The sequence below is a fragment of the Onychostruthus taczanowskii genome, unplaced genomic scaffold (assembly GCF_017590055.1).
Source record: "Onychostruthus taczanowskii isolate IOZ18803 unplaced genomic scaffold, ASM1759005v1 scaffold65, whole genome shotgun sequence".
Classification (NCBI taxonomy): Eukaryota; Metazoa; Chordata; class Aves; order Passeriformes; family Passeridae; genus Onychostruthus; species Onychostruthus taczanowskii.
The window spans coordinates 4346663-4369857 of record NW_024504233.1 but is presented as its reverse complement, the minus strand read 5'-3'; the positions used below and the strand labels follow the sequence as shown (position 1 = coordinate 4369857).

At 44.8% G+C, this 23195-nt stretch overlaps 1 protein-coding gene across 1 annotated transcript in view; it reads left to right on the top strand.

Moving 5' to 3' along the window:
• Window positions 1-22425, top strand: part of NIBAN1 (niban apoptosis regulator 1) — a 50958-nt gene extending 28533 nt beyond the window's left edge. Inside the window, exons 6-14 of the mRNA XM_041420758.1 lie at window positions 11584-11699; window positions 14158-14262; window positions 14357-14519; window positions 15326-15513; window positions 15763-15924; window positions 17911-18021; window positions 18566-18673; window positions 19600-19711; window positions 20685-22425. Coding sequence (XP_041276692.1) covers window positions 11584-11699; window positions 14158-14262; window positions 14357-14519; window positions 15326-15513; window positions 15763-15924; window positions 17911-18021; window positions 18566-18673; window positions 19600-19711; window positions 20685-22342 — 2723 coding nt within the window. The 3' untranslated portion in view covers window positions 22343-22425. The remainder of the gene's footprint in view (window positions 1-11583; window positions 11700-14157; window positions 14263-14356; window positions 14520-15325; window positions 15514-15762; window positions 15925-17910; window positions 18022-18565; window positions 18674-19599; window positions 19712-20684) is intronic.
• Window positions 22426-23195: the final 770 nt, after the last annotated feature.

The window sequence follows — 23195 nt, the reverse complement described above, 5'->3', positions numbered from 1 at the left end:
CAATGAGTGCAGGAAGGGCTCAGCCTGGGACAGTGTCACCCACCCACCCAGCTGTGGGAAAATGCAAGTCACTCATGAAAGGTGCTTGGCTTCAGCACCCTGAGGAATGAATCAACACAGCCCTTCCTGCTGCCTGCTGTGCTGGGAGCAAAATTTGGTAGGGTTTGGGGTACAGTGGGTGTGAGCTTGGGGAGAAAACATGGGAATTGCTTTGGAAGTTGTGCAGTGAGTGACCCAAAATCCTAAAGAGGAGTTTATTACTAAGGCACAGCAAATCCTCACCTGCATTTGCAAGCTGGTTAATGCATCACAGCTGCAGAGTCAGGAATAATGGAATATCCTGAACTGGAAGGGACCCACAAGGATCATGGAGTCCAGGTCATGGCCCTGCAGAGACAATCCCAAGAATCCCACCCTGTGCCATGCAGGAGACCAGTGTGTACAACACAGAGGGAGTGCAGTCCCCCAGTAGATTCCCATGTTGTTACACACACATCTTCCTGATCAAACATTTGGCCTTTCTGCAGATGTTTCAATGGCAGCTCAAGCCTCAGCCATGGTTAAGCCTTGTAGCTGGTCCATGAATGGTGTGTAGGACACAGTATTGAGTGTCTGCACAAACATAAATTATAAATGTCACTGTCTGAGTAGGTTAGCCTAGAAAACTAAAAAAAAAACAACCCTAATTTGTGACTTGCTAGCATTGTAAAAACAGCTTTGCTCCCATGAAATTGAAAGATCATTTATGAATTGGATCCTACTGAAAAAGAAATGCTTTCCTGATTTTCAGATGACGTTTTTTCCACCAAGATGCCTTCAGTTCCCCACTGGTCTCCAGGGTCTTCCATGTCTTTAGTGTCACTTTGGAGTCCCATCTGCTCCTGCTGCCCTTGGTGGGAGATGGGAACACTCAGCAACTTCCCCACTAAACTCAGCTGCTTGGGTCTGAAGCCCAGGCTTGTGGGTAAATGAACTGTGAGTGCAGGGTGTGAACAGTCCCTTTTATTTACAGAAGTGGTTCCTGGTGAATGTTTTTTTAGTTGTCACTTTAGTCTCCTGGCCATCAGCTTCATTGCTCTCAGACAGCTTTCTCCTTCTGTCCTTCCTGGATCATTCTTGACTACCATCTCTCTTCCCTTGTCTCCACTGCCAAAGACATTCCTAGTTTCCTTTAGGACTCCATTCCCATGAGGAAAACACACACGACTGCATTTCTAGGCAGTTTCCTGAGATGTGCAGTTACTTGTGTGGTGCTCAGGGCTGGCTGGTTTTAGGGGCCTTCTTCACAGGAAACGTGGGATTCCTGATCTCAGTGCTATCCAGGAGGTGTACACTCCCCATTCCTGGTCCCAGTGCTGTCCAGGTGCTGTACAATCCCTAATTGCATTCCCAGTGCTATCCAGGTGGTGTACAGTCCCCCTTCCCAGCTATCCAGGTGGTGTACAGTGCCCTGATACTCTGGACTTGGCTCCTCACTGAGATTTGGTAGGGAGATGAGGACACAATCAAGTTTTCCTGGCACTCCATGACTTGAAACCTGTTCATGATGTTTGGGGATTTTAATTTCTCTTCTGGAACAAGTGTAATGGGTTTGACAAAGCTTTTGGCAGCCTGTTATTTTCTTAAAGTTCAGCACATCACTCTAGGGGCCAATCCTGAACTGGCAGAAGCTGGGTTGGGATGACCTAAGAGGTGTTTTCCGTCTCCAAAGCCTGTGAGTCTGCACTTCATTATATTTCATATGGCTTAGCTGTTGCTCATTTATGCATCTGTTCCAGGATTTATCCCTCTCAGCTTTTCCTGTGGTCCAGTTTTTATCTTGACAGACAATGCCTTAAGGCTCATCCTTACTTCTGCCCAACAGGGTGAGAAGCAGATAAAGATAGTCTGGATTAGGACCTTGTGTTGAATCAGGAAATGAGTTTCAACAGCTATCAAGGAGGCAGGAGCCCCTTTTATGTGGATTTCTTGGAGTTATGTTATCCCCTGGAGATCTAAGGTGCTTCAAGTGGAAAAATGATCACTGACAAGCACCTCAGTAACCTGAGCTCTGCCCTTGGAGGTTTTTTTCCCAAGGGCTTCATATTGATTCCTATTCATTCACACATCACTGAAAAATATTAGTTTATTAATACTTTTTAAAGTCTTTTTTGCAAACATTTCTGCTGACAAAAACAGGTGTTTGAGCAATCTTATGAAGTTACAGCTATGTGCAGCAAAACAATGGGTAATAAGGATTGCAGTAGAAAATTTGACTGTGCTCTTTTATTAAAAAATAGTTGAAAAGAGAAAAGAAATGTGAAAAATCCTTCATGTTTGTGAAATATAATTTAGTGTGAAAAGGAGCATGGACCAGGGCAATACTCACTCCACCTCTTCCCAAAGTGCCGAGTTCCCGTTTACCAGGGCAGATTTGGCAAGGGCAGGACAAAGACAGATATCATGTCTGATCAGAGGCAGCCTTTCTGTCCCTGCTGTGATCTGCCACTCCTGAAAAGGAATGGATTGCACTGGGCTTTAGCTAAGGAGTTGGAGGAGTTCGTGGCTTCAATGTGTTTTCTTTCTCCCAGGAAGCAGAGTTAAACACGGAAAGCTGGAGTGAATCAGCGCTGGGAGCCGCCCTGGCATTCAGCTGCTTCCTGTCCCCCTGTGGTATAAATACTCAGCCCAGCCTGTGTTTCTGGGATTTCTGGGCAGAGCAAAAGCATTGGGATTTAGTGAGCACCACTGGGAAATGGCATTCACATGTTTGGAGTCTGGGTTGTTGTGTCCTTCCCATCTTGACTTTCCTCTTGTCTTTGCCCTTTATACTCATTGATGAGGGAGGGCTTGGTGGTTTGAGGAGGCAATGATCTCCTTCAGCAGCAATGGAACATGACAATCAAATGCTTTTTGGATTCTAATTTGTGAGGTGGTGTGATTAGGGCTAATCAGTGAGAAGACAAATACCCAGGGAGCAGCAGAGGAAGCCCAACATCCTGGGGGTCCCTGGAGGGGAATGCTTCTGGGGAGTCTGTGCTTCCCAAGTGTCTCTGCAGGTCAGACCTCCAGCAGTGTGGGATTTTTAACACTCCTCAGCTTTTTAAAGAAGCTGTGCTTGAGTTTAGGTGGAGTTAGAAATGGTTTAGCATTTTCCTCCAATTTTCTAAGCTGCTCCTGCCCGGTCAGAGTGGGGGTGGCAGCATGGGATTCTTTGGTTTGCCTTAGCTCCACGATCCACATTGATCCACAGCCTGGACTTACCTCGTTCCATCTTACTCCCTGTTTCCTTAGTGAAATGCTGAGATGTGCACACCTCAAATTTGGGGGGAATCTGCTGCTGAAATGGCCACCTAGTCCCCAGTGGGGATGTTCTATCAGTCCCACAATGGCAACAGTGAGGGAAAGGCTCAAAATATTCACAGGGCTCTAATATTAGCTATTCCCCAGGTTTTAATCCTTTATGTTTGCATGCCTTGAAAATCAGACTGAAGTTTCTTCTGAGTACTTCTTAAATTACTTGGTTTTTCAGGTCTTCTTGCTTCCTTTATGAGTTTCATTCAGTATTTGCTGTTGGAAGTGGGGAACCCTGACCACTTGGTGCTGGGATAGAGGGAAGTCTGCAGGATAGGAAGGAAGTGACAACTAGCTCATTCTGGGAGACACAGAGTTTCACTTCATGATTTTTTTTTTTTTGGTCTGGTTTGATTTCACATCCACTTCTTGACAATCACCCTCCTGACACAGGAAGCTGAGGGACTTTCAAAACCATATCCTGTCATCTCCAATTTCAACAGAAACAACAACAGAAATTATTTTGAGCAATACATATAATAAAGAAGTATAATAAATACATTAGGCATAGTTATTTCTAAATTTCCTATGTTACATGTCTATAGTACCTGTATAGGACTTACCAACTCTTGGACCAGAATTATTCTGAATTCTGATAATTCAGATATTCTGGAGCACTGATAAAGGTTGAGAAGCTGACATGAAATCCTTGAGCTGAGGGATGAATGTGACTATATATCTCTATATACAGAGCAGAGCAGCTGTCAGGAGTCCAGATATCACTTTGGAAGGGTTTCTGAGACTACATGCCACAAACAGGGTGGCCTTTCTTCCCCAGAGAGGGAGATGAAGGGAAGGGTTTTCTTATTGCCTGTTTCCAATGGATGTGAAGGGAGCAATTAAAGGAGAACTGAGGAGGAAATTGCTTTTTATGACATTAAAGAAAAATGTCTTTTGCGCACTGGGATGAAAGTGAGGCCTTTTGGAAAGTTTGTGTGGTAATTTGGTGTGGGAAAAAGTACAAATGGAGATAATATTTACCCCTTCATCTACCAAGACTTGTGTTTGGGTTCCTCTCAAGCAGCTGCTGTGCTTGGGTTAATTAAACCCCTTTTTGGTTAATAAGATAAGACCACCTGTGATCCACATGAGTGGCTGAGGCTGTGTCTGTTCTTTCACCAGTCCATTTCACTAGAAATACCTTTGATGAGGTTTGTGGGGTGTTAAAAAAATCACTAAAACTTTTAGGACATGATAGTTTTTTTTTTTTATAATTTTGCTTGAAATAAGACTATTTCTCCTCTTTCTAGGATGTTTTTGCTCTACAGCATGAGTTCATTCAATCAGCATAGCTTTTGCCTTTCCTGCCAGCCTGGTTTCCTACACTGGTGAGGATTTTCAGTCTGTAGGAGTGACATTCATTCTGAAACAGAAAGATGATGAATGTGCTAAAATCATAATTGCCATTACGTTCTTCCCATCCCTGTCACCTCAGGCTGATTATCTTCTTCTTACATGCTACCAAGTGTGGGGTGGTGCAGGGGAGGCACTGCCCTGAGCCCACACCCCAGCCTGTTTTAGGAGCTGTGAAGACTCATTTGTGCAGAGTGAGGTGGTGGTCAGGCTCCAGCTTCGAAGTTCTGAAGGAGAGAAATCACAGAATCATGGAATGGTTTGGGTGGGAAGGAACCTCCTACCATGGGCAGGGACACCTTCCACTGTCCCAGGCTGCTCCAAGCCCCATCCAGCCTGGCCTTGGACACTTCCAGGGATCCAGGGACAGCCACAGCTTCTCTGGGCACCCTGTGCCAGGGCCTGCCCACCCTCACAGGGAACAATTCCTTTCTAATATCCCATCTAACCCTGCTCTCCAGCAGTGGGAAGCCATTGCCTGTGTCCTGTCCCTCGATCCCTTGTCCAGAGTCCCTCTCCAGCTCTCTTGGAGCCCCTGTAGGTACTGAAAGGCCACAATAAAGTCACCCTAGAGCCTTTTCTTCTCCAGATTCCCACTTGCTCCAAGAATACTGTAGCTGGTTTGGAAAGCACTTGGAAAATGTCAGAAATAAGTGATACTGTGATCCTTTGTGTGTGTTTATGCAGTGTTCATTAATTTTTTAGACTATGAAACCCACACCTGCTGGGCTTCCCACTGGAGGTTCATTGTGCCCTGTCTGGTGCTGCTTTGAGCAGCTTCAGTCTGGGTGCTGAGTGCTGATTAGCAAACAGTTAACGCTGCTCAGTGTTGGTTTGGTGGCCACGGAAGGAACTTGTGCTGCACAGCTCTATTTGCTATAAGTACAGAGTATTCTTTCAGGGCTGTATCATGTTTGGAAGTGACCTCATCTAGCTTCTGTTGGTGGTTAGCAGCTTCACACCACATGCTCTGTGGATAATGTGACAGCACGCTGCTCACAGGAAATCCCCAGAGCTGGGAGGTTGGTGCCTCTCAGCCCCAGAGCACCATATATATCTCACTTTGTTCTCAGTTTGGATGCTAACAACACAGGACAGCGTTTTGTAAGGGAAAAATGTGTGTCCTTTTACTTTTTCATTTTCAGTCATTTTCAGCTGTGCTTGAGCCAAGCCCCAGGTAACCTCCCTTTTCCTGAGGTGCAGTTCCTGAGCTTTCCTCATCTCCCCAGGTTCAAAGCATATTCCCTTTCTTACCTGCCATCCCGGTGGGTTGGGACCATTGCTTATTTTTTGGAGACAGAATTTCCACAGTTTAATTTTGTTGGGGTTGATGGCCATGGCTTTTTCACTAGCTGTCTGTGCTATCTAAATGCAGCAGCTCTTAAAACATGCTGGAGATCACATGAGCTCTTAGAAAGGGAAATAATTTTTTATCGTGCTCATTTATTTTTACTTGAAGGGCATTCCCTAATTGTGGTGCTGGAAGGCTGGCAGAGTGATTCCTTCCCTGCAGGAATGACTCTTGTTCCCTGATGGTCTCCAGCTGCCTCCACCCCAAATCCTTGGGGGCTGGCACAGTGGGAGCACTGTCTTTGAAGTGTCAGTACCACTATCCTGTCTCTCCAGTTGTGTATTTTCCGGTTTTTTACCAGATTTTGTTTTAAAAGAAATAAATTTTAAAAAATACTTAGAAATTTATTATTTTTTAAATTACAGAGTATGTATAGTGGAAAGCAGGGGAACAGCAATTCTAAATATATACAAAAGAAACAGCTGCCAAGGTGAGTGAGGAATGACTTGGAAGGCTGAGAAAATTGGGAAAATGTAATTTGCATTTCTTAGCATGAAATCTATTCTCTTGAGGGCAGCAGTGTCTAGTGGAAATAAGAAGGGGTGGAAGCACCAGCTTTTGAGACTGCACTTCAAATTCCAAATACTTCTTTATCTGCCTCTTACTATCTATTTGTAACATCACGAGAAGGAAGGCCCTGTACCAGTACCTGTACTGAGATTTTTTTGTGTCCCAGGAAAAGGCTCTGTAAGGTGACCAACAAGAAGGAGTTACCTGAGATGCTTTGGCAGTGCCTTCACCAGAGCCAGCTCTCCATCAAATACATGAGGAAGCAAGGAATTTTGTGTCCCAGGAAAAGGCTCTGTAAGGTGACCAACAAGAAGGAGTTATGTGAAGTGCTTTGGCAGTGCTTCACCAGAGCCAGCTCTCCATTAAATACATGAGGAAGCAAGGAGATAATATTGTGAGATCACCTAAAATCAAATGCAGTTTTTTACTCATTTATCATATTACAAATATGTGACATTCTCCTCCTCAGTGAAAGGCCACCAGACTGGACTCCTTGGTCATCTTCTTCTCCTTCCAGTGATTGCTCTGCTGCCTTCTCCAGTCTTTGTCCAAAGCCTGTCATTTTGAATGATTTGAGAGGATATTTGTGGGCCTTGCTGTCTTGTAGGAGGGAACTAAAAAGTCCTGAGTTGTTTGTATCAGTTGTGAATGTCTTGTGTTAGGAAGAGAGAGCTGCAGTTCCTGAGGCTGGAGGCCTGAGCCTGGCAAGGCCTGTGGGCTCTGACATGATCATCTCCTACAAAACCAGCCATCACTGGGTGCCACATTGCTCATATCAATTAGTTACCTGCAGGAAGAATTCCAGGATCATATAAATTTTATTCCCTGCGTGCAGAATCTGGCTGGGATGCTGCAGGGAGCAGATGAAGCCAGGGTGGATTGCTCCCGAGTCTTGGTGGTCAGATGAAGGGCGTTATGTCAGAGTCAGCATTTCTTTAATTAAAACCTGTGCTCTCTGAGCTCAGACTTCTGGATTCTGGCTTAACACTTGTTCAGCTGTGTCTTTGGGCCTCAGCCTTGTGTGAAATGTCAGCCAAAAGGCTGAGGTTATTCTTCGTGGTGGAGCTCACTTTGGTGAAGCACTTTATCCCCTGTCAATAGACCCCTTCAGTGTTACTGGCTTGCAGCTGAGTTCCACCATTAACCCAGCCATGTTCAGCACTAACCGTGTCCCCTAGTGCCATTAGTGACAGTTGTTGTTCAGAGGGACAGTTTAAATGGGATGTGGAAATAATCACTTTTTAACAGCTATGCCAATGTTATGAAGGTGTCCTCCTTTGCTTGTAGTTAAGAAAGTTCATCATCTGAGTGATTAAACCTCCTCAACATCAGCCCCAATGCAGCCATGTGCAGTACAGACAGATGCACAGTTTGACCTGGAATGTTCAAATGCAGATTTCATATTATCTGGATTTGCTGGAGCCAGAGGCAGCTGGAACACTCAGCCTCTCTGGTAACGAGGCCCATCTGCAGAAGTTCTTGCAGAGAGCTCTCCAGCGTAAGACCACTTGGTCTGTGGCTGTGGCTGAGACCAGATCCATGAGGGCAGTTAATTCCTGCTGCTGTCGTGAGCCATGTGGGAAGTGTTGGTGAGTCACAAATGGACAGCCTGTCCTGAGGAGCTGCAGCCATATCCATCTCCAGGGGTGCAGCTGTCCTGCCATGGACAGGGCTGGGAGGGCCCACAGGACCTGGGAATGAAGATTTGCTCATCACTCCCCAAACATTCACCTGCTAAGGGACAGAAGGAGCAGCTCATAGCCCCAGGCACCCTGTCAGCAGGCTGTCATTCCCAGGGAAGCCCAAGCATGGGAGACAGCTGAGGCTGGGACCAGGACCCTCTAAGTTAACCCTTCTGCACCAGGTGCAGGTGCTCTCAGAGGGTGTCCAGTAGCCTGGTCCTCTGGGTGTCATTTTGATGAGTTGAGGTTTCACATAATTATGTTTTTTAAAAGAGAAATTATTCACTGCATGGAAGCTCTTTCCATCCCCAAAAGCTTTCTGCAGTCCTGAACAAACTGAGCCATACCATTGAGACATGTGCAAGTTTGGGGAGATTTGTAAAGCTGTGGTGCTTCCAGTTGTCTTTCCATCTCCCAAAGTCAAAGGGAGCTTTATAGCAGTTACTCCTGCATTCATAAAAGAAATATGTAGTTAGCAATATCTGTTATTGAAATGGGGCTCTATGCTTGGATATGTAGAGTCCCTAGGTAGGTTTTCTTTTTTTAGAAAACTAAACAGAACAAAATTTTGTTTTAATCTCCACACATAAGGGATGTTATGTTCATTAGCAGCTGGAGAAGATGCTTGGGTGATTTTCCAAGTGCAAGACATCCTGGATTAAGCACGCAGTATCAGGCTAGGTACCTGTAAAGCCTCACTGGCCTTTTGCTGGAGAACACTCAGTAACCTTCCTGGCTTTGTGTGAGATTTGGGTAAGGGATACTGCAGCCAGCACTGCACCAAGCTGCCCTAAGCTGCTCTCCTCTGTACAACCAGCAGGACACGTGGATGACTCAGGACAGGGGCCAGCATGGCTGAGGGGAAGCTCCTGTGAGGGCTTCAGGAGAAGGGAGCGCCCATCGTGCTTTCCCCTGGTGAACACTCGTCCCTGGCACCACTGGGCTTTGCCACCTGCCCCGTTTGCAGCTGCAGCTCTGCTGCCGTGCCCAGCACCCAGCTGCTCCCTCGCACGCCAGCGGGGCTCCCCTGACAGCCCAGCCCTTGTTTCCCTGGCCTTGCTGTGGCTGCCAAGCCACCCCCTCCTGCAGCCTTTCCATGGACTGCTGCATGGCATGGGCAGAACGCTGGCTCTGCCTGCTGAGCTCGTGCAGAATGTGCACGGCAGCTCCTTTCAGCTGGGTACAATCCCCTTTTCTTGAGGCCTGTCCGTGAATGTGCTTCTGTCTCGTGTGCCTCGCCAGCAGCTTCTGCACAGCCCGGCACTGGATGGATCTACTTGTTCAAAGCCTTATCACTGAGGCAATCTTTTCCTCCTATGGAAAGTGAGAATGAAATTGCCTAAATTAAGCAATTGTAGCAGCCTCGAAGGATAAAGCTTTCTTTCTGCTTGGGGTTGTTTTTGTAGCAAGACTGCCATGATTGTGTTTGTGTCCTGTGTTTACTGGCATAGGAAAGAATGTGGGATTGGGATTTTATGGCATTTACAGTTTAATGTTTTTCCCATGAGCTATTCAGATGAATCATTCTTGGATTTTTAGCACCTTCTTCCTACTGCAGTACGGGCTTGGGGACAGTCAGAACAGAGAGAGAATACTCCCTCGAGCATGGATTTGAAACTTGGTGATCTTAGAGGGCAGACTCCTGTCAGCACTGGTGCATCACCACCTCAGCAGCTCCAAGATCCAGCCTCTTGGATGGTCTGTTGTCCCTTTGGGTTAGGAGGGAGCACAGCTGTGAAGGAGGAAAACATGTGAGTCATGATTGGAGGGCTGTGGGAGCTGCAGTTTTCCCTCCCTGCTGCCAAACAGGCCCTCTTCTCATCAAGTTCTTTTCAGTTTTATTTTGGGAGGACAAGAGCTTTTGAATGCAATGCTCCACCTCAGTTGCTCAGGTGGAACACTCCCTTCTTTCATTAAAACTGTGGTCAGAGGATGTTCTCTCAGCACTGAACAGCCTGACTTACAACTAATACTGGTTTGTGACTTGTCACGACAAATGCTATAAATCCTGGAGGCAACAGTGAAGGTGGGGTTGGGATTTTACCTGGCTGGGGTTTTTTTTGTTTTTGTTTGATCATTGTATGAGCTTGGAGAGTTTGTGTGATGTTTTTGGATCACCAAATATCTGCAGATGAAGAACAGTATCAAGAGAGTGTTTATTGCCCCTCAGTGTGTTTAACAAACCTTCCTGCAGTCATTGCAGCCAGGTGAAACTCTGAAAGGGCAAATTTTGACATCTGGGCTCTGAGCAGATCTGAAACCATGCAGTTTTCAAGCTTCAAGGACAAAGCCCTGATGAAGTTAATTGTAGGTTTCTGTAGCTTTTGTTTTTGTTAAAGTGCATGGAGGAGATATTTCAGGTATTACTGTGGTGTTAATCCTCCATGTTTCCCATAATTTCTCTAATCCCTGCATTGCCCTTGGCATTTATGCAAGGCTCCTGTAAAGCTTCTCTCTGGAGCAGTTTCATGAACAAGCCCAAAGAAGTGTTGCTTGACAAGCAAGGCTTGAGGACTTAGTCCTGACTCTTCTCATCACAATTGTTTGTATGTATCAGTACTTCTACAGCAGCATAATTCCCTTTGAGAGAATCAACATTCTTGTTCTTCCCTCCTTTGTTCTCAGAGTGCACAACGGGACTTCAGCTGCTCAAGGCTGCAGCAGATAATCTTGGAGAGGGGACAATAAACCTTTGTGGCTTTGTTTTCCCACATGATAGTAATCCTGATGCTGTGATAGTGAAGACACAGCACTTCAATCACTGAAGTGTTTGGGGATGGTTTTCTCACTCAGGTTTGCCAAGCAGCCACTCTGCTTCATGTTTTGAGGCCAAGGTGTCCCCAGGCCACCACACTGCTCTTGGGAAGAGCTCCCATCTGGCAGAAGTGGCCTTGCACAATAACCAGATACTCCAGAGCCCTGGTTGGACATTCCTGAAATATTTAGGGAAATCAGCATGATCTTGTCAGGAGTTTTTGTTCTTCACTGGTACAAGCAGGGTGCTTTGTTTGTTGTATATCCATGAAAAACCATCTTGATCCTCAGTTTTTTAACAAAGCAAAGGAACTAAAACGCTATTGGGGAGTGTTAACTCAGGATTTAGCAATTTATCCAATGAGCTGTCTGTTGTTTTTGTAAACTCAAGAGTAAGAATTCCCAACTGTTGGTTTTCCTGTGTTAATGCACTTCTAAATCTTAGTGAACACCCAAGGTCTCCAGACATCCAGGCTTAGTAAATTATTTAAAAATATTACTGCTAGGTGCATGTGGAGTGGGAAATGGCTCAGAAAAGGATGGTTATTTTTAAATATTACTTCTGGCTAAATCCTTTATGTTACTTTTTGTTTTCTCCAGACTTTCTCAAACAGACCACGTATGAAGTGGAGGCGTTCTTAGAGGCCATTCAGTTCTTCCGGCAGGAGAAAGGCCACTATGGCACATGGGAGATGATAACTGGCAATGAAAAAGAGGTAAAGGAATATATTCCTGATGGGGTTTTGGCTTTGGGTATTGCAGCTCTGAGGACAGTGAAGATTATAAATTCCCTTGGCAAAAAGGGCATCTTAAAAAAGAAAATTTCATAGATAGAAATACCTGAGGTTTTAAGACATCTCTTACTTGTATATAAGTGACAATTCTTTTTTAATAAAAACTTCTGAAACAGAGTCTTGCACAGTAACAATTACACTAAAACACCAAAAATCTGTGTACTTCAGTTCTGCAGAAATGAAATTATAAGCCCAGGGTCTGGTTCCATACTTGGGCACCTGGCTTTGGAGCATCATCGTAGCTGAGATTACCCCACAACCCCACTGGCATCACTCCACATAAGTTTTAGGCCATTATTTATGCCCTGATTTATAATTTTTTTTCCAAAGTCTGAGCATTCAGCAGCAAATGTTTACTTGTTTACTTTAGTGCCAATTCCTGGTTGTCTTCCTTGATGAAATCTGGCTTCCCTTTGGAAAAATGGAAAAAACCTTAAGGACAGTGGTTTCTTTTAAGGAACCATGTTATTGTTTTAGAAGAAGCCTACCTTTGAAATGCTGAGAAATGTAGAATCTGGAGAAAAACCTATAAACAGTGTCTTTCCTACTGCCATTCTGTCAGTGATTGAAGTTTGCTGCTAACATCTGATAATAAATTCTTTACTTTAGGGAGTTACATGAGGGTTTTTCTCTTCTCCCCTCCTCCTTCGTGTTATGGAGCTATATTATGGTGCTAGTTTCATTTTATGTTTTATTTTTCCTATTGCTTGCCAACATCTTACTCATAACCCATATGTATCAAGAGAGCTGTAATCAGAAGACATCCAGCCTAGTTCCACTATTATCTTCTTAGCAATAATTCATTCTGTAAGTATAGTGTGTTCTCATGGCCTGCTTGGACCAAACATAATAATTATTTTAGGCAAATATCCAAGCTAAGTGAGTGGCTTGGAGCAAGCAGGCTGAAATTTGTTGCTGTAAAAGTGCCTGCAGAATGCCAAGAAATGTATTTGCTGACACTCATTTGTTGTGGCTGAGTCCCTGCAGTGGCAGCTCACACTGGGGCTGCAGCATGGCTGGAGTGGGAGCACGAGCCAGGGCACCTGAGGGAAGATCCACCAATGCCTTAAAAACGTTCCCAGAGAACTCAAGATTTTTCACGATATAAAATTGTGGAATCACAGTCTAGACTATCCTGAGCTGGAAGGGACTCACAGAGACCATTCAGTCCAGCCCCTGTCCCTGCCCAGACACCCCAACAATCCCACTCTGCATCCCTGGGAGCGTTGTCCAAACTCTCCTGGAGCTCTGGCAGCCTTGGGGCTGTGCCCATTCCCTGGGGAGCCTGGGCAGTGCCCAGCACCCTCTGGGGAAGAACCTTTCCCTGACAGCCAACCTAACCCTGCCCTGACACAGCTTCATGCCTTTCCCTTGCCTCTTAAATCTGTCTGATCTGTTGTCACATTTATTATTTGTAATAGTTTGGATTACTCATGGGATCTTTTTTAAGTGAGCCATTAGTTTAGGACCTGAATTAGTGAATTGCTTTTTACAGACATTTGAGTCAGCAGCAGTGAATACAAAGTGCTGCTGTGGCATTATCTATAAGTACTTAAATGAAACTCCAATAAAAGTGTATTGCATATTTGAGGTATATTAGAGGTATATTACAGCAGGTATTGTGCGTTGTATTTCCATAGGGGCTGTTTATGCCCTGTTTTACACTGGACTGCAGTCAGTCCTTTACTTGTGCTGCTTTAGTTCCTGCCACTTCCCTCTGCTGGTGTTGATACATGTCTCAGATCCCTCTGGCTGCTTAAATACATGAGATGCAGTGTCTGCAAAGTCCATCCAAACCTTCTGGACCAGCCAACCTGCTCTTTTACAATACCCCTCCTAACTGGATCCAGCTGTGGCCTATTAAGGGCAGGCCTGTTCCTAATTGTTGATAATTAGCACAGCTGTAAGTCCTTAGGGGTGAGATTACCACTATCTCTATTCTCCTACATTCTAGCTATCCACATCTGGGAGCATGGACATGAATGAAAAAGGCAAGTTAAGGGGTGTTTTTGCACTTTGTATTGGCTCAGCCAGCAACTGGGTACAGCAGGGATATGATCCTGAATGTAGACTGTGCTGGGCAGTTGGTGCAGCTTTCTCAGGCCAGAGACAGTGCCTATAAATTAAAATGTGGAGAGGGAGGTTTAGACTCCCAAAATCAGATGTATTTTAATTCTTGCACGTTTATTTAGTGCATTTGAGTGGGACAGGTAAGGAAGGAGTTGCAGTTCCAATCTAAGCAGAGAGAGTGCAAAGCCTCTGTGGGTAACTCCTGGCAGCTGGGAGGGAGGGACAGCTGAGCCACTGCCTGCACACATCGCTCTGTGCTTCAGGTAAAGACAGGGTGTGAACTTGTCATTTTCATCTCCTGACCATACAGATCCTGAGCAACCTGGTGATGGAGGAACTGCTGCCTAACCTCCAGACAATGATCCTGCCTAAAATGAAGGGAAAGAGGAATGACAGGAAACGGGCCTGGTTTGGGGTAAGGACTGACACTTGCAGGGTAGCTGTTGATCACAGCAGCTCTCTGTGGGTGCTGATTCTGATCTCTGCTTCTCAATTTGATTTGGGTCCAGATCGTAGAGGAAACCTATGGCTTAGTCCAGCAGCAGGTGGCAGAAGGATTAAGTACCTTGAAAGAAGAATGTAGAGAATTTGCAAAAACTCTTGAAGGGACCATTCGTTCAGACATGGATCAGATTCTGAACTCCAAGAACTTCTTAGCTGGAAAAATCAAAGGTTAGTGGAGTAACAGCTGTGCTTTGGAGCAGTTCTCTAATGTTTCCCATTGTGTTGCTCAGATTACCAGATGTGCTTGTTTTGAAATCCTTGTGTGTTTTGAGAAATCCAACTGGAGACAGCAGTTTTCAGAACACAAATGAGCCTCTGCTGCCTTTGGTGGGAACTGATACCTGTGGCCACTGTGTCTGTGAAAATACCAGGTCTTCTCAAATTGGAGATGACAGGTTTTGTGTATCCTGATCAGAGTTGTTCCTTCTGCTTTCACTTTTACTTGCACAGTCTTAGGTAGTGAAGATACAGGTCATGTGAGCATAATTAAAAGACCTGATCTCTAGGAATCAGAGATCACCACAAAACCAGGTTCTGGTTATGTGACAAGCCCATGGGCTTTCAAAGAATATTTAAGCCAAAGGGCTTCTTAGGTGTTTTTTTATTTAATGTGAAGTTACCATAATTTTGTTATGAATACAAAAAGGAATGTAAAGAGCAGGCAAAATGTTGTTGGTGTTGCTTAAGCTGTCAAATAAATAAATAAATAAATACCTGGTAGTCATAGTCAGAGCTGCCCATTTCTCTGCCCTCACAGTGCCCCCAGTTGCCAGTGTTTGCTTAGGTGAGGCTTGGGACAAGAGTTTTCAGTGTCACTCATAAAGCTGTGAACTCCTTTCACACCCTCATCACCTCTGTGGAGGTGTGACTCCAGGAAAAAATACAAAAACCATTGAATTAACTGTAAAGAGTTAAGTTCCAATTACTTCTTTCACTGTCTCTAAACACAACTGTTGTCCTGTGTGACCCTCCAGCCAGTGTTTCTGAGCCTGCCCAGAAGTGCTGCACAGAGAATATCCAGCCATTCCTCACCTCCATCCTGGAGGAGCTCATGGGCCCCGTCAGTTCAGGATTCACGGAAGTGCGCGCTCTTTTTGACAAGGAAGTGAATGAAATTATCCAGGACTTCCAGAAGACCAATGACATGACTAGGCTAAAGGAGGTAAGACAAAACAGAGCTGGAGCCTCTATATCAGCACAAGGATGTTCTTGGCTAGACCTTGGCTGGCAGCAGGATTTGCTTTCCCAGGTGGAAGCATGTGAGCACCTGGTTTTGTCATTTAGAAAGTCTTAATGGTATTTGTGCAATTGAAGTGCAGATACCAGAATTTGGGTTAAAGCCAAATTGTTACATTCTCTATTAAAAATTCACTTCTGGTTGCTTTCTCTCGAAACCTGCATGGGAGTGCAGAATGTGGATCAGCTCATGACCCTGCCCTTCAACTCGGTGAAAATGGAACCCTGCTATCTGAAAGTGAACCTGCTCCAGGAGCTCCTGCAGGACCTCAAGAGTCGCTTCAAGGTCTATCACATCGATTTTGTGATTCAGAGGACACAGAACTTCATGCAAGAGGTACTGTAAGATCAAGTTTTTCCTCTTGGGAGAACAGGTTAGGTTTGTCCTGCTAATCTGCTTCAAAGTAATCTTGATAAAAGTTGTGAAAGAGCCTCAGAGTGTCTCACAGGCAAGGTACAGGTAAGAAAACCTGAGAAAACCAGGTAGAAGCTGCTTGACACATTTGTGAGACTCTGTGTGTGAGTTGTTCAGCAAGGCATGAAAATTTTGGATGGATCATCTGTTCCCCTGAACTTTCAGGTTCTGAATTCCCAGTGTCTCAACACCCAAGAAAGTTGTTTGTGTAACTAGTGGGGTGGCTAAAAATCACCTGATTCCCTTTCTTGATGCTCGATTTTTCTTGAAAGGTATTAAATGTGTTTTACCAAAATGGAATGTCTCCTCCTTGGTAGTTGATTTTCTCACTAATATAAAGTAAAGCAATTAATGTTAGAAACTCAGAGACAGATGTTTCAGGGTGTAGGTGCTTTATCCAGCCTCACTTTTCAGGGGACTGGTAGAGGTGACAATATCATTCCAGATGAAAACTGAACTCCATCTCTTTGTCTCCTCATGTGTGTGTTGGTACAGGCTATAACTCTGCTTTGCCTAGATTCTTCCTGGATGCCTGGCCAGGAGTCTCTGAGGAGCTGGCCAGTAGACTGATTTCAGTTGCCAGATCACAAGGCAGATTTGGCCTTGGAGCTTTAAATTGAACCCTGTGACTTTAGTCTGTTTTTGGGAAATTTACTAATCTGCTCAGTAATCTTGTAAAATGGAGCTGGTCCAGATCTATGGAGTGGAAGTTATGAATATGGAAAGCAAGTGTCTAGAACAGTGCTGGGGTAGGGTTTTCCTAAAAGCAGCTCTTCTGAGTACAGCCAGGACCAGCAGCCAAGGAATTACTCACAAATAAAATTCTGATTTCATGTCTGGGTCTTTCAGGGGGGACCATTCCAAAATGCTGCCAAATAAAGTGTCTTTTACTGAGTGAAGACCATGAGTCAAGACAAAGAAGTAGACAGAAAATAAATCCCATATAAACCAAGAGGTCATTTTTTTCTGAACAGAACATGAGTCAAAATTAACAAGGAATAAGTGCAGGAGTTGTTCTAAACATGCTGTTATTGCATCTTCCTCTTTAAGAGACTGGTATTTGCCTCATAAAAATATTGTGTAGTTTCCCTTTCTGTCCATGGACATTTATTTCATAAATAAGTGAAATCAGAATGTCTCTGTTGCTGTAGTATTTGGCTAAAATGTACTTCGGGTGGAGGGTGGAGCAGGATTCCTTGCCTTGGGAGCTTGGCATCCTCTAGTGGCCGAATTCAGGAAATCTGGGAGCACAGTGCTCAACTGGCTGAAGGAATGGCCCCCCTGCATATCTCCCGGTACTTCTCCAATAAGAAAATATTAAAATTTAAATGGGAGCAGCTAAAGAAAAGGCAAAGCCTCGTTAAATAGACTCAATTACCGCTTGCAGAACTGTTTGTCTGAAATATCTTCAGAGTAGGGACATCATATTCTTAATGATAAGCTGAAAACATGATAAATGCCAGCTTAGCATAATTCTGTGAGAAATGATTGCACTCTGTGTGATTTTTGCTGATTAATTATTTGTATTATAATGAAAGCTACTGAAAATGATGTGCAGTATGATTAAATACTCTTCATTAATGATTAATGATAGAAGTCAATGGGAGTCTTCTTATTAGGGATAATGAGTTTTGACTGTGGTCTGTATACACAGATAATCAATTCTACATTTTGGCTCTGCCACCATCAGTTTGGGTGGTGACATGAGATCAAATCTGTACAAGAAAGCTGGGGCAGCATGATAATGAGATCACAGCTTTAGTTTTATTTATTTATTTCAGCATTTCAGTGCTCTTTAGAGCACCTTCTCAGAAACACAATTTAAATTAACAGTTGCACGTATCATGTTTGCAGGAATTTGATGTTGCTGGTCTTTAACAGTTTTTTTTTTTTAATTACTATTTTTAGCTGATGGAAAATGCAGTTTATACGTTCGAGCAGTTGTTCTCTCCAAGCCACCAGGCAGACTCGGCCAAAGTTGCAACAACCATTGAAAAAGTCAAGCTGAGAGTGCTGAAGGTAAATGTAATGTAGCACATTTTCAGGCTGCCTTTCTGGAAATAGAATATATTCTATATGAATGTACCTCAGTATTTGAAAGCGGATAAGCTTTTACCATCCAGCTGAAAACACTGATTTGGTGGCACTTAGCAAAGCTGCCCATTTGAGGTATAAAACCTAGTTCTGGGCAGACACTTATAAAAGTATTTGCTTGTGCAGTCCCTTTAATTGTAGGTAAATCAGATTATTAATATGCTGTGGATCTGCTTAAATAATTTTTAATTAACTTTATAATTAGCCTGCCACTGGGATTCGTTACTGTCAGGAAGGGCAGTGCTGAAACACCCAGGGAGGGCAACCAGGAACTGTTTCTAGCCTCAGAGTTAAAAGAAGCAAAAGATTTGAGAGTGATTTTGTAGAAGCTGGACAAACCTGCATGGCCATTCCAGCCCTGTGCCCCTGTGATGCAGCAGCTACAGGCTGACAGTATGCAGTTCCCTGTGGGAGTGGTGAATAACCCCAGGCACGTGTGGGCTTGTTTCTTTCTGGTGTGTTTTGGCAGCAATATGACTACGACAGCAGCACCATCCGCAAGAAGATATTCCAAGAGGCACTGGTGCAGATTACCTTGCCCACAATGCAGAAGACACTGGCTTCAACATGCAAACCAGTAGGTGTCTGGGACTAAAAACCTCAAAAACCAATAATGGAAGGCAGGGGAGGAACAGCACCTTGGCAGTAATTCCTTAACACTGTCAGGCTGTTTGCTCTCAGAGAACTGTGCAGATTTCCTGCCTGCTCAGTGCTTGGATTTGCCACTTCATGGGTTGGGTAGGTGTGGAGCACAGGGACAAGCATTTTATCACCTGGAATATGTGTGCAGACACTTCATGTCATGACATGGAGTGACATGGAATATGTCATGACACTTCATGACACTTCATGACTTCCTCACAGAGGAAGCAGTGGTGGAGCAAACTTCCACAAGCCCTTCCTGTTTAGTTTCCCACCAGCCTTTTGTATTTGTGCCTCTGCAGAAATGAGGAGCCAGCTCTAGAAGCCAAAGTGTGCACAGCTGACAGGCCCCACCAAGTCCTGACCTTTTACTTGAAAACCTCCAGGTGATTTATGTAGGTGCCTCTTCTAGAAATGGGCAGATGTCACTTAATTTACTTTTTTATAGACCACCAAGCAGCTGCTTGATGACAGTGATTCAGTTAGACAGATGGGTATAAATCAGTGACCTCAAAGTGTTACACACCTATTAGAAAAACAAAACTAAACCCCGCATCTCCCATGGATTTGCCTCCTTGGACAAACAAGTTGTGAGGCACTTCCTCATCAGCTGTTTGTTTCAGCAGGCAGTGATCTGCAGTGCTTTTAACTGTGGTTGTACTGCAGGAACACTGTTTGGTAAGTACATAATTGATTGTGGACACAAGTAGCTCTTGGAGTCATAGTTCAAACAGTGCACCCCAAGAGCTGTCACGGGGTGTGGCAAGACCTGCTCCATGGCATCTCCGAGCTGTTTGGTTGCAGTAGGACTCAGAATGCCTCAGTGTTCTCCATCTGTTCCTTTCTTCCCTACCTGCACAGGAGCTGCAGAAATACGAGCAGTTCATTTTTGCTGATTACACGAGTGTGATCCAAGTAGAGAATGTGTATGAAGAGATTTTACATCAGACACTGCTTGAAGAGGCCCTGAAAGGTGAGAACATTTCTGAGGTGACAGGAATAACATTGCAGGCCGTGGCCCATGAGCTGTTCCTTCAGAGCTTCCCAGAGCCCTCACCTGACTGTTCCTATCCTGCTTTCTCCATCACTGGTGGTTATATCCCTAGAGTGTTTTTTCATTTGGCTCACTGAAGATGTGTTGCAAGCCCTAAAATCTGAGTTACGGGGCAGCTTACTAAACCCATGGAACTCAAGAGTGATGGCTTGGCACAAGCCTTTTTCTAACAAAATGTAATCATGGCAACTTCACTTGATCTTGATTCCCTGGGCCAAGGAGGGAAAGTCTGTCCTTACTTGTAAAGATTTGGTGATGACTAAATGGCAAGACTATGCCAATTGCAAGACTAAGAGAATTGCAAAGACTAATGGTAACAGAGATTAATTTCCTCAAATGAAATGAACTGCTGGATGCAGTTTCCAGTACTCACTGATGCCAGTGCAGTAGTCCTTGCTGATCTCTCTGTTTCTGTGTCAGAAAATGAGACTATTCTTAACAAATACTGTATATACATATATAAATACTTCTAAAATACTTGTATCTCTCTATATGTGCCTGTCTGTCTATACCCTGGATAAAAGACAAACAGATGTACTACACTGGCTGTTGTCACAGCCCACAGGCACTCCCATTCCAAAACAGCAATATAATAATTGTAACCAGCATACTTTTATTGGCATATTCAGTGTAAATCCTTCTGCACTGAAGCATTACCCTTGTGCATTGTGGGTCCTCTGCTTTAGAAATGCTTAGATCAATACTAAAGTGCCATTATTTAAAAAATAAAATCCCCATCCCCAGAAAAGAAATGTGAACTAAAAGAAATCAGAATATGAACATTAGTGTTGTCTTTAATATCAAAATCAAAACACAAACTTGGGAAAGCACTGTATGTTCTTCCCTGTGCCTCTTTCTTCCCACAGCAGTTTGGTGTTTGTGTTTTATTCAGTGATCAACGAAGCTGCCGTTCTGAGGAAGCACAACCTGTTTGAGGATAACCTGAGCGTGCCCTGCGAGAGCGTGTCCAGCCTGACGGAGCTGAGGACCCCCGTGGGATCAGCACAGGGCACCCCCGCCAAGGCACCCGCAGCTCCCCGAGCCGAGGGCTCGGACACCGAGAGCCACGGGGACGAAACGCTCGTTGTGACAGGGAAAATCGTGTGGGAGAAGGATGCTGATGAGGGGAAGTCACCAGACAAAGAGGCAGGCGCCTCTGTTGGTGCAGCTGGTGATCAGGCCAGCAGGAGGGAAGCAGTGGCTGTTACAGACATTGGTGACAAACAGGAGTCGCCTTCGGCTGGCCACACTAAACAAGGAGCTGCAGAGGGAAAAAGTGCATTGGAGAATGTATCAGAGTGTGTAGTGAGCACTGAGGGAGAGCTCAAGGCACAACAAAAAGCTGTGGAGGAAAAAGTAGCTTCTGGGACTGACACTGCAGTAAAAAATTTTGAAGCTAGCCCTAAAAAAGAACTGAAGGTACCTGAAGGAGCCGTGGAGGAAGAGGTGCCTTCAGAGAGTCAAACAGTAATGGCTGCTGTGTCTGTCAGTGGCACTGAGAAAGCAAGCACAGCACAGGAGAAAGTTTCTGAGATAAAGCTCACTTTCCCACCTGAGAGTGTAACAGATACAGAGATTTTAGAGAGTGCAGAAAAGAAAAGCAAGGTAGAAAATGAAACTATGGGAAAATTATGTCAGAGTGAAAATATACTAGGAACAGGGTTTGAAGGGGATAGTAAAAAAGAAGGTGGTGAGAGTACTGAGACAAAGATCGTTTCCCAGGATGAAAAGACAGGGAAAGCAGAGTTTGGGGATAGTCCTAAAAAAGAAAGCCATTCTGAAGAAAAGAGTTGTAAATCCCCCGATGATGTGAATGAGATAAGGAGTTTGCTGATGCTGACAGTTGAGATCCCAGCAGATACTCCAGCTGAGAACATAAAGGAGGTCTGTGAGGGCGAGCTGCTGAAGTTGCAGGAGCACGGTAATGGGAACTACGAGTTGAGCCAAGTGGCCGTGGCAGAAATTCAGGTGAGCCAGAAGGCGAAGAGTGGAGATGCAGCAGAATGTGTGGAGTTCAGGGAGGAGCGATCGTCCTCAGCCAGCCTGGGGACAGATGGTACGAGGGTAGAGAGCGTGCCCAGGGGGGCACAAGCACCGTGGCTGGTGGAGAGCTGGGCTCCGCCTCAGGAGGCAAAGGCAGAGGTGGAGAGCAATCCAAGTGCGTGGTACGCAGGTGCGGGAGGGGAGAGGCTGCAGCCAGAGGAGCACACGGGAAACGCGGTGGATGGGCAGGAAGGAGCAGGGAACAGCCACGCTGTCCCGGGGGAGGCTGGGACACAGAGCTCCTTTCCGAGCCCTGCTGCAGATGCAGCCACGAGAGACGTGCCCATCCTGGACAGAGCAAACCCGGGCCCCGGACTGCTGGAGCCGGTGTCCCTGGAGCCGCAGCCCAGCGCAGAGCGCACGGCAGACACGGAGCCTGGGCGGCGAGAGGGGGAGCCGGGAGATCAGTCCTCTTCCCTCGCAGGAATTCAAAGCACCGGAGGAAAAGCGATTGTCCCAGAAGAACACCGAGAAGATGGTCCTGCACAGCAAAAGTGTGAGGAGTAAAGAGCAGCTTTCAGCCCAGCCCTGCAGGACCTATTCACTCCAGTAATCCCTGTGCAGTTTTGAACACTCCAGTTTTGAACACTCGTTCGAAATGCGCTTTGCTGTGGTGTCCCCAGCTCCTGCAGGTTTCCCGCGAATCCCTTCCTGAGGGATGGGTGATGGGTTTCCTTTTGGTTAAAACTAGATTACTGCTGAGGAATCGCGTCTGTCACTTCAAATCTGCTCCCTTTTAAAGCTAGAGAAAAAGTCTGGAAATGTGACCACTGAATGCTTCAAACGCCCAACTATCATCAATTTATTTTAACAACTTAGCTGTTCTTAGGGATCCTCTTGGTTTTTAAATGCATGGTTTTGACAAGTACCACTCTGATTCTGGTGGTTGGTACATACATACTCGAGGATGCTTTTAGTATTTGCATGCAGTATACAGGAAATAAAAACATTTTTTGGTAGTAAACAGAACCAAATAGTTGATTTAGTAGATTGCTGAAAAGCCACACTGTGCAAAATCTGCAAACTGATTACTTCATTATTTTCAAGTTTTGGCAGATATCAAAGACAAGCAAATATTCTGATTTTTATTTTTTTTTCTCTCTTATTGCTGTATTTAAAAAGGGGAAAGTATGGGAGCAGGTTTCTCAGTCCCACTCTGCACTTCGGGGTTATTTAGCCTTCCAGAGCACTTTATGGCTATTTTGTTTTGTTTTGTTTTATGGAAGGGAGAGAAGAGGATGTTTACAATAACTATCACCATTAGGCAGCATTTCTCTGGTTTAAATCCCACCATAAAATAGATTCACTCACAGCTATTTCATACATAATATTGAGTCCTGCCATTCCCATTCCCATGGAG